The 14,601-nt window shown below is 38.2% G+C and overlaps 1 protein-coding gene across 1 annotated transcript in view; it reads left to right on the top strand.

The window, feature by feature from the left end:
• The window catches only part of MRC1 (mannose receptor C-type 1), a 106,475-nt gene extending 93,722 nt beyond the window's left edge, over positions 1 to 12,753 (top strand). The window contains exons 25-30 of the mRNA XM_039245891.1: positions 744 to 909; positions 2,114 to 2,263; positions 8,265 to 8,378; positions 9,282 to 9,446; positions 10,870 to 10,911; positions 11,784 to 12,753. Of these exons, the coding sequence (XP_039101822.1) occupies positions 744 to 909; positions 2,114 to 2,263; positions 8,265 to 8,378; positions 9,282 to 9,446; positions 10,870 to 10,911; positions 11,784 to 12,034 (888 nt within the window). The 3' untranslated portion in view covers positions 12,035 to 12,753. The remainder of the gene's footprint in view (positions 1 to 743; positions 910 to 2,113; positions 2,264 to 8,264; positions 8,379 to 9,281; positions 9,447 to 10,869; positions 10,912 to 11,783) is intronic.
• The last annotated feature ends 1,848 nt before the right edge of the window (positions 12,754 to 14,601 follow it).

Here is a 14,601-nt window from a genome sequence, read left to right as displayed (position 1 = left end):
GGCTCAGTCGGTTAAGCATCTGACTTCAGCTCAGGACATGATCTCACGGTTTGTGAGTTCAAGCCCCGCATCGGGCTCTGTGCTGACAGTTTGGAGCCTGTTTCCCATTCTGTGTCTCCCTTGGTCTCTGCTCTACCCTGCTCACACTCTGTCTCTCAAAAACATTAATAAAACATAAAAAAGTTAAAAAAAAAAAACCAGGATGATTTGTTATAGTTGAAAGACCATCATCCTGGAAAGCAAGGTACCTAGGCTCCTCTGTTATCTCTCTATGGGATCTTGCCTAAGTCATTTGTCACGTGTGCTTTTTCAACAGCTGAACAATGAGACAGTTAGAAGGGCTTAGCCTTTCTCTCCAAGGTCTACAAACTCAGTGAAAATTACTTAATTTTATTATCATTTTAATGTTGATGTAATGAATATTTGTTCTGAAAACAAAATTGTATTCACACTGAAAACCTGCAAATGAAGTTTCATAGAATAAGACAGGTTTCTAAGTCCATGTTTTTCAAATTAGCTTTCAAGGATGTATTTATGGGGATCCCCAAGAGTCTTTCTAAAAGAAAGGGCTGCATTTACCACTGCATTGGTAGGAGTGATTTATAATGTTCTTTTTATTCTCAAATGTTGAAGATTGTTTGTCAAATCACAGTCTTGAATATACCTTTACTTCTCAATTGGTTCTTTTGGTGTTTTCCAAATGAAGTGAGACTGCATGTTAATTATTGTTTTTGTCCTTGCAGACCAATAATGAGTATGCGTGGACTGATAGATGGAGGATGAGGTATACTAACTGGGCTGCTGATGAACCCAGACTGAAATCAGCATGTGTTTACCTGGATCTCGATGGCTACTGGAAGACAGCATCTTGCAATGAAAGTTTTTATTCTCTCTGCAAAAGATCAGATGGTAATTGAATACACAAAAGCAGTCAAGGGATTTGAAATGTTCTCAATAAATGAATATATATGACTGTTGACATTGTTAAACAGTCACATCTCCTGATTAACTTAAGAATAAGATAATAAAGGGCACCTGGGTGGCTCTGTTGGCTAAGCATTGGCTCTTGGTTGTGTCTCAGGCCATGATCCCGAGGTTTCGTGGGTTCAAGCCCTGCATTGGGCTCTGTGCTGGTGACATGGAGCTTGCTTGGGATTCCCTCTCCCTCTCTCCTTCTCCCTCTCTCCCTTTCTTTTTGCTCCTCCCTCATTCTCACTGTGTCTTTCTCAAAATAAATAAATGAACTTAAAAAAATAGTATTAAAGAATAAGATATAAAACCTCTTCCTTCACATAACAGAAGACTGACTTGGCAATAAGCAAATATATATAGATCCAAGTAATAAGGATACAAATTTTTCTTCATTGCTAGATTTTATTGGCACTTTATAAACTCTTGAATTTTTATTTTGAGATTATATGATGTCAGATTTGTCAGGAAAATTATGATTAGTTTTTATGCTGACAACACATCTGTATCAATATAATTTTATCAGAATACATATAGATTAATGAGAGACAGTGATATTAAGGTGATAATTTTTCTAGAATACAGTGAAGGGGGACTCCCTTTGCAAATTATTTTTCCATAACTTTTTTAAGGAACTTAACATCTTTGTAAATATTTATAGATTTGCATTCGTCATTATGATGGTTGATTTCTATTCTACCAGAGGACAGTCTATTGAAATATATTTAAAATGCAAAGAAAAATGTTCAACTAAAAAGAACACCCCATAACAAAAATGGCGGGCCCAAATGATTACCATTAGAACTTTTTTAAAAATATTTTTATTTATTTCTGAGAGAGAGAGAGAGAGAGAGACAGTGTGAGCAGTGGAGGGTCAGAGAGAGAGGGAGACACAGAATCCGAAGTAGGCTCCAGGCTCTGAGCTATCAGCACAGAGCCCGATGCGGGGCTCGAATCCACAAACCATGAGATCATGAACTGAGGCAAAGTCAGACACTTAACCGACTGAGCCACCCTCAGGTACCCCAGAACTTTTTAAAAATTAGAGACAGGTGATGAAATTTTCCTTAGCTGCTAGTATTTTATTTTACATAGTAGAGAAACTTCAGGTTTTGCTTTGTTTGAAATGTCTTTTTATTGACAGAAATCCCGGCCACTGAACCTCCACAACTGCCTGGCAGATGCCCAGAGTCTGAGCACACAGCATGGATTCCTTTCCATGGTCACTGCTACTATATCGAATCTTCCTATACGAGAAACTGGGGGCAAGCTTCTCTGGAATGTCTCCGAATGGGTAAGTGCTGTGTTCACTGTAAGAAAAATCTCATAATCATCTAGTCTGGACTCCCATGGTCCTTAACAAGGCTGTACATTAAACTCCTGTGGAATGTAAGAACACTTGTTTATTCTTCTCGGTAATTTCTATCATGACAGGATGGTCAGCATCATGCCTTCCCATGTCATTTGTAACATGATAGCCTCAAAATTGGAAAGAATTACAGCAGAAAACAATCATTTGCTGAAAAGTCTTTTTTTACTTTCTGCCCTAATATCCTTTTTTTTTTTAATGTTTATTTATTTACTCTAAGAGAGAGAGGGGAGGGCAAGTGGCTTAGCATGGAGCCCAATGTGGGGCTTGATCCTACAACCATGAGATCATGACCTGCGCTGAAATCAAGCCTCAGACGCTTAACTGACTGAGGCACCCAGGCATCCTGCTCTAATATTTTAAATCAATAAATATTTAAATTTAATAATTTAAATTTAAAATTTAAATATTTTAAATATTTAGGATTGTCATTCTGATTTATCTATAGTGTCACGTACTGCCTTCTGACCTCCATGGTTTCTGTTGAGAAATCATTGCCAAGGCCTGGGAGGATCTCATGTACATGATGAGTCACTTCTCTCTTGCTGGTTTAAGAATCTCTATCTTTTGACAGTTTGATTGTGATGTGGATTTCCTTGCAATGATCTTACATGGAGCTCGGATAGCTGTGGAGCTTGCGAGATGCGTGCATTAATGTTGTCCATCAAATTTCGGAAACTTTTAGCCATGATTTCAAGTATTCTTTTTGATTCTTTCTCTCTCTTTTCTTTCTTGGACATCCATTATGTATATTTTGATATACTTGGGGATGGCCCACAAACCTCGGAGGCTCTGTAAATTTTTCATATTTTTCCTCCATTATTCCAACTGGATAATTTTTTCCTCCATTATTCCGACTGGATAATTACACCTTACCTGTTTTCATGGTTTTTTATTTTTTGGTTATTTCTTTTACTTAATCAAATCTGCTGTGAAGCTGCTCTGGTAAATTTTTCCTTTCGATTATTATAATTTTCAACTCCAGAATTTTAAGAAATAATCTCTATCTCTCTCTTGATGTCCTCTTTTTGGTAAGACATATCTCATATGCCTTTTTTGTACTTTAAACATGTTTTCCTTTAGTGCTTTAACATAGCTGATCTGGTCTTTGGTATGTAGAAGGTGCGACTCTCTCAGGAACAGTTGGTATTAACTGCTTCTTTTCCTGGGTATGGGCCATACTTCCTTGTTTTTTGTATTTCCTGTAGACTTTTTGTTGAAAATTAGACATTTTAAATAATAGGATGTACAAATCTGGAAATGGGTTTCCTTTCATAACACAGAGTGTGTAGTTGTTGGTGTTTCTTGGGTTTGTTTTTTTTTTTTCATGTTCTGTGATGTTCCTTCATAATTTCGTAGTTTGTTTTCTTCTTCATGTGTCATCACTGTAGTCACTGCTTAGTTAGTGCAGGGGGTCAGCTAATGATAGTTTACATACATTGTATGATAGCACTCATACAATAGCTTAAAACTCGGCCTTAGTGAGGCTCCTGGGTGGCTTATTTGGTTGAGCATCTGACTCTTGATTTCGGCTTGAGTCATGATCCCAGGGTTATGGGATGGAGGATGTGGGAGCCCTGCATCTGTCAACTTGAGGCCTGCTTAAGATTCTCATTCTCTCTCTCTCTCTCTTTCTGCCCCTCTCCCCAGCTCATGCACACGCTGTCTCTAAAACAGAAAACAAAAACCCCCAACAACTCTGCCTTAGCGCTCCTTCTTGCAGATCCTCAAGGTTAGCCAGAAATGCGCACTAAGAAATCTCTCAGATTTTTCATAAATATGCTCATGGACATGCCCCAGTGTATGGCTGTGGCCTTCTCGATTCTCAAGAATGGATCAAAGTTTTTTGGAGCTCACCGTGAACATCTTATTCCCATTTTTCCTTTTAAGTTTTTTTTTGCTTGCTTGTTATTCTTTTTTCGTCACCAGTTATCCCTGCCTCAGGCATCCATGATGTTAGATAATTGCCATGAATACCTTCGGGGAGAAGGCTGTTAACATCGGAAGGGGCTCTGAATTAGGGCAAAGAAAGCCAAAGTTTGCAAGTCAGACTTTCCAGGGAACTGTCAGAGAGAGAAAGTCACAGAAATTCCTTGAAATGGGACTCTGAAAGAGCTCCAACACCATTTTGATTATTCTAGTGGTTTCTAGAATATTCTAGTGTCTGCTAGCTTTCACTGTGATTTGGGGGCTGTTTGTTTTTACCTTAAACAGAGAGCTGAGGGTAGTGCCGTGAAATTAGAGCAAGTTAAAACATCATGAAGCTCACTCTTCACACAAAAACGAAATTTTAAAAAATAAGCATTCCTGGATTGTTACAAGTGGTTTATTAATTTTTAGAGTTCTGAAATTTGTCAGTCTTCTTTGCTTTTGTAGAGGAGAAGATTTTCAGGGACACTTACGCTGCCATTCCTTCAGGTGTCACTGAAGTCTGTTTTGGAATTTTTTAATTAAAAAATATTTTCCTTCATGTTAAGTGCTTTTAAAAGAATTTGCAAGGGGTGCCTGTGTGGCTCTGTCGGTTAAGCATCCGACTTTGGCTCAGGTTATGATCTCACAGTTCCTGGGTTCAAGCCCCGTGTCGGGCTCTGTGCTGACAGCTCAGAGCCTGGAGCCTGCTTCAGATTCTGTGTCTCCCTCCCTCTCTGCGCCTCCCCCACTTGCGCTCTGTCTCTCCCTCTCTCTCAAAAATAAGCATTAAAAAAAAAGAATTTGCAAAAGGAGTGTCTGGGTGGCTCAATAGGTTAAGCGTCTAACTTTTGCTCAGGTCATGATCTCACAGTTTGTGAGTCTGAGCCCCAGGTTGGGCTCTCTGCTGTCAGAGCTGAGCTCACTCTGGATCCTCAGTATCCCTCTCTCTCTGCCCCTCTCCCATTCTTGCACTCTCTCGCTCTCTCTCTCTCAAAATAAATAAATACTTAAATAAATAAATAAAATTTAAAAATTGCATTGAATATGGAGAAACTGTTTTCAGTTTCAGATGACTGTTTTCCTGTAAATAAAACAAATGACTTCCACTCATCAAAATATGTCACAAATATTTTGAAATGGTTATTATCCATGAACTATATCAAACAATGGAATATGTAACTGTGCAATAAAAACAATAATCAAGGGGCCAATCCAGGACCCAGTAACGTGGGAGGCGGGCCTGTGGTTACGTGTAGGTTTTTGAGATTCACAATGCCTGGATCATTCCATGACCCTGCCCTCTACTATCCTCTGGATCTTGACAAATTTTTTTACCTTCTGTACCTCTAGTTCCTTATCTATAAACTGGGGATAACAGTAGTGCTCATTCGATAAGGTTGTTGTAAAAGTTTAGCGAGATCATATTTGTAAAGCACAAAGCAAACTGTCTTGCATGAAGTGCTTAAAATATATTAGTTATTATTATTAGAACGCTATAGAATTTTATTCTAAGCTCTAATGCTGACACTGAATCAAGACTAATATAGCGTGAGATGTTGATGCCATGGTAATGTAACCAGTCTGTTGATTCCCTATCTCATTTTACTTTGTACAATCCTATACCTAGAGGAGTAACTCTGCATCATTCTACTGCCTGAAAAACCTAAGTGCTCTTTATCACTACCCTAAATACCAATCTCTTGCCCTCTACTGTGATGCCTGACCCACGTCTTTTTTTACCTTTTGATCAGATTAGTGCAGCCAAACTGAGCCATCTATTAATACTCTAGGTTCCTCCCAGTAGTTAAATCTATCTACTCATCTATCCTTTATCTAACTTCTTTCATCATAAAACAGCTGTGGGAGAGGCCATATATCTGTGTGCCATGTTCCTGAGTAAGCACGACGCTTCCCTTGCTGTCTTTTCTCTTATTCCTTCTCTTCTTGGAATTATTTTCTATTCTTCTTACTTGAAATCCTATGCTTCTTATATCTTAAATTCTATTTCTCCATGTTTCTCTTTAGTTGCTTCACCTAAAACAAATCTTCCTATTTGACATGTCAATTTCATATCATACTTCTTTTCTTTTTTTTAATAGTTTATTGTCAAGTTGGTTTCCATATAACACCCAGTGCTCATCCCCACAAATGCTTTCCTCCATGCCCATCATCCCCCTTCCCCTCCCCCCACCCCATCCACCCTCAAATTGTTCTTGGCATTCAAGAGTCTCTCATGGTTTGCCTCTCTCCCTCTCCTCCACTATTTCTCCCCTTCTTCTCCCCCACGGTCCTCCATTAAGTTCCTCCTAATCCTCCTATACATGCAAACATATAGTATCTGTTCTTCTCTTCTAATGCATCTATCTATCTACCTACCTACCTACCTACCTACCTACCTACGTATGTACGTACCTACCTACCACCTACCTATCCATAGTGTCTCCTGAACCATGACCTTGTTAAGACATATTCTATGAAAACCTGAATAGATTTTCCAAAGAAGACATGCAGATGGCCAACAGACACATGAAACGATGCTCGACATCACTCGTCATTGTGGAAATAATAATCAAAACTACAATAAGATGGAGAATGGCTAAAACCTATCAGAATGGCTAAAATCAAAAAGAAAAGAAATAACAAGTGTTAGCAAAGATGTGAAGGAGAAGGAACCCACGTGTGTTGTTGGTGGGAATGCAGTAGCTACAGCCACTGTGGGAAACAGTATGGAAATTCCTCAAAAAGTTAAAAATAGAAATGTCGTATCATCCAATAATTCCACTATTGGGTATTTGCCCCAGGAAAACCAAAACACTACCTCAAAAAGATATAGGCACCCTTACTTTTATTGTAGCATTATTTATAACTATCAAGACTTAGAAGTGTCCATCAATAGATGATTGGATAAGGAAAATGTGGTACACACACACACACACACACACACACACACACACACACCGGAATGTTACATAGCCATAAAAAGGACTAGATGGTGCTTTTTTTTTGAGTCAACGTGGATGGGCCTAGAGGGTATTTTTCCAAGTGAAATAATTCTAAGAAAGAGAAATACCATATTATCCTACTCAGAAATGGAATCTAAAAAAAAAAAGAAGAAGAAGAAGAAGCAAAGAAATAGCAAGATCAGAATTATAAATACAGAGAACAAATTGATGGCTGGCAGAGGGGAGGGAGGTTGAAGGCTGGGCAAAATGGCTGAAGGAGAGGGAGATACAGGCCTCCATTTACGGAATGAATAGCAGCAGACAGATGTGACAAGACAAATATTTAAAGAGTAAAATCAACAGGATTTGGGATTGGTGTTAGAAAGGGTGGAAGTCAAGAGTGAATCTCAGGTTCAGGCTTGAGCAGTGGGAAGATGATGATGCTACTTGCCAACATGTAAACAGTTCAGGAGAAATAAGATTTCTAGGAGAGAATTTTATGAGTTTTGTTTTGTACACATTGAGCTTGAAGTGTCCCTGAAATATTAAAGCAGACTTTTCAAAAAAAGAGAAAAGACTCATTTTCCTACTTGTCTTTGCCTGTCCTTCAGCAACTCATTCAGTGCTTGTAACGCACATGATACTTAAAACATCATATTTTCAGAATGGAAACTGAAATTCTTAGAAGTTAAACATCCATTCTTTGAAATTCTTTCCCTTGGGGTGCCTGGATGGCTCAGTCGGTTAAGCATCCAACTTCAGCTCACATCATGATCTCACAGTTCGTGGGTTCGAGCCCTGCATCAGGTTCTGTGCTGACAGTTCAGAGCCTGGAGCCTGTTTCAGATTCTGTATCTCCCTCTCTCTCCACCCCTCCCCCACTCATCCTCTGTCTCTGTCTCAAAAATAAATAAACTATAAAAAAAAAATAAATGAAATTCTTTCTCTTAAGTGGAGATGTCGGGGTGATTTTTATTGCTTTTAACATCAGTACTGTCATTACGAAAATATTTTTAGCTGTTTAAATGTAGTTCCATCATATTGTGTATGTGTTTGTGTTTTATACTTTACAGGCTCTTCTTTAGTTTCCATTGAAAGTGCTGCTGAATCAAGTTTTCTGTCATATCGAGTTGAACCACTTCAAAGCAAAACCAATTTTTGGGTAGGATTGTTCAGAAATGTTGAAGGTAATTTTTGCAACATGAGTATTTAGTTACAAATATTTCACAATGGTGTTTGCAAAACAAATTTTCAGCTCCAGAAAGTCTTGCCTTAAATATGATTAATTGGTGAAGAATTTGAAACTTCAAACTCATATTTTCACTTAAGATAAGAACTGAAATTTTAAGTGACTCACTTATTATGCTATCTTGAAAGCTGTCAATTAAAAGGGTGTTTTCTGTAGCTAAGTTAATTTAAGAAGCTTTAAAAAGTATTTTCTTTAAAAAAATTTTTTTAAATGTTTATTTATTTTTGAGACAGAGAGAGACAGAGTGCGAGCAGGGGAAGAACAGAGAGGAGAGAGGGAGAGACACAGAACCTGAAACAGACTCCAGGCTCTGAGCTGTCTGCACAGAGCCTGACACAGGGCTTGAACTCACGAACTGCAAGGTCATGACCTGAGCCAAAGTCAGACGCTTAACCGACTGAGCCACCCAGCTGCCCCAAAAGTATTTTCTATCTTCAGAAAAAAATTAGGGGAGGATAAGTATACGTATTTGTACTAATTAGGAATAAATGTTCAGCTAAAGCTGTACAGGAAACATTCTTTTCAGTTTTTTTCCTCCTATAATACTTGGTCATTATAATCTTGCAAACTCAAAGTCTGGTTGTAAACAACTATTGATTATAGTATAAAATAATACGCTTAGAAATTTTGCACGAATAGGTAGAATTTAAGATGGGTGATTTTGGGGGGTGCCTAAATGGCTCAGCCACTTAAGCATCTGACTCTTGATCTCAGCTCAGGTCTTGATCTCAGGGTCGTGCGTTCAAACCCCGTGGTTGCACTCCCTGCGTTGAAGCCTATTCGAAAAAAATAAAAGGGTGATTTTTAACTTCTATTTTTATTGACTTTATTTGATAACCAGGAATGTGGATGTGGATAAACAACAATCCAGTTTCCTTTGTCAACTGGAACACGGGAGATCCTTCTGGTGAACGAAACGATTGTGTAGCTTTATCTGCAGCGTCTGGATTTTGGAATAATATTCACTGTTCTTCCTACAAAGGGTATATTTGCAAACGACCAAAAAGTAAGTAAGGATGTTCCTTGTGGCACATATGTTCACGGGCCATCATTTCTTTCCAATATCAAGATGTCGTATGTGGGATTATAATGTAATTATAGGTCCCTTGCAAGCTCTACTCCTGTGGAAGTGAAACCACCCAAAACCTGGTGATCAGCTCTCTGCAGCTCTGAGTAAGCAGAGACTACTCTGTCTGCTTAGCTGACGTAATAACACAGCCAAATGACTGTGAGGTAGCGAGCAGTTTGGAGAGCCCGTTGACAGAGTTTTATGGCATGAAAGGAAATGGGGTGAGGTAGTCATCCCCACCAAGTGGATGGGGTCAAAGTTCTAGAGAGTTATGAGCATTTCAATATGGAATAAATCATGGAAGACCAATTAGATCTCCTTCTGAAAATGAGTGCCAGACCCTGGTAAGACAGACTTTGGGGGGATTATTAGTGTGATATGCCTATGATGTGGTACTACCTACTAAACTTTAATAATGTTTTCAGGCCAGTCCACTTTACAAAACATCCTTCCCAAGAGATAAAATTATTAATTAGATAATATATATTTTTTAATGTTTTATTTATTTCTGAGAGAGACCACATGAGCAGGGGAGGGTCAGAGAGAGAGGCAGACCCTCTCATAGGGCGCCTGGTGGCTCAGTTGGTTAAGCGTCTGACTTCGGCTCGGGTCATGGTCTCAGTTTGTAGGTTCGATCCCCACGTCAGGCTCTGTGCTGACAGCTAGCTCAGAGACTGGAGCCTGTTTCAGATTCTATATCTCCCTCTCTCTCTGACCCTCCCCTGCTCATGCTGTCTCTCTCTCTCAGAAATAAAAATAAAACATTAAAAAATTTTTTTAAATAAATGAATTAGGTAAATTAACACTCTGTCCCTAGTGGATCTTATTATTTTCGAATTGCGTAATTCTTCAGTCTTTTAAAACTGTTCTGAGATACCACACTCTTTGATGAAGTGTTGAAATCTTACTTTATTTTTCATTTCAATGCCCTGTGGTAACTTAGGCTGCAGTGGGCCAATTTCAAAAGAGCTATCCTAGAATACATTATTATTAGGTAGATTGGGTAGATTTTGAAGGTCAATATCAGTGGCTCAAATGCAAATCACTGGATTGTATTTTCAGAATTTCCGTTGTATTCAAACTCCCCTTACAGCTGTAGGATGCTGATATAGTATAGATAGATAGATAGATGATAGATAGATAGATAGATAGATAGATAGATAGATAGATCATACATACATACATACATACATAAGTCTTTTAGCCTCTATTTATCATCTATCTATATTATATCGTATCATATCATATATCACCATAAACAAAATATGGAGGACTCCATGTAACTGTGAGCCAAATAATACTCATTATCTACATGCAATTATTATGGGTTTTTATAAGTATTTAATTTCTCATTTCACAGTTGTTGATGCTGAACCTACTCATGCATTAATTACCACTAAAGGTAAGACCCTTATGAAATTCTAAGCTCTGTATTAGTAATGTACGCATACGGTTTGCTTGTTTCAACAACCAGGATAGTCCCTTCCCACACCCCTGTACTGTCAGTAGAACTGCTTGGAATACATTATTAGCCTTTGCCATTATGTCATCACCCTCCCTCGAATCACGATCTAGAAAAGCAGATCATGTCAGGTCAGGGTTTTTAGCATAGATATTATTGAAGGTACCGCTGTGTTACAGAGTTACCTTTTGGAACCCAGGGGAGAAATTTCTCTCAGGAATCTTTGTGGGTTTTTTATTTTCATTTTTTTGAATCAACGTTTTAAATTTTAATTTTATAGACAACTTGATGAGGTAACCAATTTATTTCACTAATTTTGTTGGCAGCTAAAACAAACTCGCAGATTTATGGTCTGCCTGCAACCTCCTAATTCACTTTATGGGTATTATTTGTTTAATTATACACATGATTTCAAATTTCCACTCTTCAGATTTTCTCTTTTCCCTATTTTTTTCTTGCTTTTTAACAACCATCATTATTATCACTAGTCTCTTTATCTTCATCTGATGTATTTGTCAGCAGCCTTAAATGCTTTTCAAACAGCGATAAATATTTTAAAACATTGGTTAACTCAGAGATGAAATACCCTTGCAACTAAATGCTAATCTTAACAGTTAAAATAATCCTTTATGTCACCCAGACTCCTGTGTCCATGTCCTGCATTTCTGTCTGACAGATGTCGAAGAGCATCTGACATGAAAGAATATACATTGAGTTTAGTTTTTCCAAAGAGAAACTTGTATTGTTCTTCGTATAGCGCTCCGTCTTTTGCCTCCGCCCACTGGTATCCTGATGAGTTTGTTTATTTCCAGCTGACCCGAGGAAGATGGACCCTTCCAAACCAGCTTCCAACGTGGCCGGAGTTGTAGTCGTTGTTGCCCTCCTGATCGTAACAGGTGCTGGCCTCGCCGCGTATTTCTTTTATAAGAAGAGACGTGTGCACTTACCTCAAGAGAACACTTTTGAAAACACTCTCTATTTTAACAGTAGGTCAAGTCCGGGAACCAGTGATACGAAAGATCTCGTGGGCAACATCGAACAGAACGAACATGCAGGCATCTAGTCTCACCATGTGATTTCGATATATTTGAATTTCATAACATTATAACTAAAATGTTAAGGTTCTTTAATTCAATGTGATTGTCTCTTTTACAATTAGTACTGTATTGCACTGGCCTGTCCTTTTCCTTTGCCTAATTGAAGAAGTAATCGCTCGTTTCCTAGCCTGGCAAGGTATTTTCATGAAAGAGAGGTAATGATATTGGTGATCACTTCTAAAAATATCTCGGGTGAACACACAGCACCAGAATGCCAGCATTTGAGCCTCGCGTGTGTGTAGGTCATGTTGGCTGCATGTGACAGAGCGCTTAGAAGAAGCCCAAATGCCTAAGCTTCCCAAAATAGTTGAAGGCACTCCCAAAGAAATGTTACCTATTGAATTGTAATTTGGTCCTTAGAAGACCGTTTTGAACATGGAGTACAAATAACTGGTTCTTTGTTATTTCGGGTGGCATAAAAATTTAGTCACATTTTCCTCCTACCAAATCCTGACTTTTAAGTCAGTTGTTTAGAGTTGCATTTGTACATGTGCAGGAAGATGAGGCAGCTGAGAACCTGTTTTCCCTGAGCAGGGTGTTCAAGGCTGAATATTGCAGACGTGTTCTTTGTCCTGTTATATGTATATCAGGAATGCAAAGATGTGAAATACACATGTAAATTTGCATAACTGAGTGTACTTAGATAATGTGAAATAAACATCAAAGACAAGGTCTATTTATAATATATTTGTGTTTTGGTGTTCTTCGTAAAGATAAATTTTCTTTTAACTGTGACTTATTTATTTATTTCCTTTATATTTAACTTTCCCCTGAAAATAACCAATTTAATTTATTAGTAGGTAAATTCTTTAAAGTAGGAAAAGACATGTTGCTAAAGCACTATGTACCCAATGAATTTTTTCTCTTAGTGACTTACATAATCTCCCCAGATCTTCCACTGTAAAAGTGGATGCCACTCCAAAGTCCACAATCAGAATCTCTAAATATCTTTTTGTCACTTTGATAATTCCTTTTTGCTTTTAAAAATTTTACCTTAGGGATCACCTGGGCAGCTCAGCTGGTTGAGCATCCAACTCTTGATTTCAGCTCAGGTCATGATCCCAGGGTCATGGGATTGAGCCCCATGTCAGGCTCTGTGCTGAGTATGGAGCCTCCTTGGGATTCATTCTCTCTCTCTCTCTCTCCCACCCTCCCACCTCTGCCTCCCTCTCCCTCTCACCCCTGCCTCCCTCTGCCCCTCCCTGGCTCACACATGCACGCTCTCTCTATCTTCCTAAAAAAAAGTGAAGGAAAAGAAAAGTTTGCCTTACATAAAGCTTCATGTACATGGTATAATACTTGGAGATTTTGCATCTCACACAGGGACTACACTATCAGTTCATCCTTGTCTTCCTCAAGGGTCCGCTCACAGGTGGGAGCTCCTCACTTGAGGTCTCTGGATGGGACTCCTTGGATGGCATTAAGAGGTCTATGAGTGTGCAAAAAATCGCATTGTGCCAATTTGTGTTTGTGCCTTCTTTTTTTCTGGGAAGAAAATAGCATATTTTCAGGTAAGTCTATAGTTCAGAAAAGATTAAGAAGCAGAACATTGGGTAGGGATAGGGTGGGGTTTAATACCCCAACTAAGATGCATAACAGATGGAAAGAGATAGGAAGTGAGAGGGAGGCAATTGTGGAAAAGGTTGCTGAGCACAAACAATTCCCTTTCATCCCTGAAACACTAGAAAACAAATTGCTTTTCATTTCTTGGTAAGAACAAACGAGATTCCACTTGAAGAAGTTCCAACAGAGATGACGGCTGTACTGGCACAGCTCTGTGTAGTGAACTATCCTACAGAAATGCCTTTCATATATATGCATATATATATATATATATATGTTACATACATACATATTACATACGTTATATAAGCTATGAATGTTAGTGTATATATTTATTAGTATATATATGAGGAATGCTATATACCTACAATATATAATATTCTATATATATAAAAAGCTATATATAGAAATACTATATGTTCCTAATATATATATACTAATATATTCCTAATATATATACTATATATTCTCTCTCTATATATATATCCCTTTCCTAATACACGTATTTTCGTCCTCAAGATACAAGAGGCAATTAGAAATACAGAATAAGGAGAAGTATATAAGTGTGTGTGATTTAAAGATTGTTTACACGAGTCATTTTCATTATAACTGAGAGCTGCATCTTCACAGGAAACATTTTGGGTTTCAAACACGTATCTCAGACTTGAATGTTTTCCCTTTGCAAGAAACATTCCGTATTTGGCAGAATGTTGAGCGTTATACATCACACTCACATTATCCACTCAATCATAAATAGTTAGGCCATTTGTGTCTACACATGGACCGAAACACAATACTAAACTATCTAGGGCATTTTGGGGGTGAGGGGAGAGCAGTATAGGGGGGAAAAGAGTAGTTTTATGCAGTTTGGGTTTTGGTTAGTATAACTGAGCTGTTTTGTGTCTTAACCAGAATTTCTATCTGGCGGTAGATGTTTAAATGTTCTTAGTGGCTTTGTACTTGCTTTAGG

The sequence above is a fragment of the Hyaena hyaena genome, unplaced genomic scaffold, assembly GCF_003009895.1.
Source record: "Hyaena hyaena isolate Hyena2069 unplaced genomic scaffold, ASM300989v1 scaffold_277, whole genome shotgun sequence".
Lineage (NCBI taxonomy): Eukaryota > Metazoa > Chordata > Mammalia > Carnivora > Hyaenidae > Hyaena > Hyaena hyaena.
This window is presented reverse-complemented; position numbering and strand designations above follow the sequence as displayed.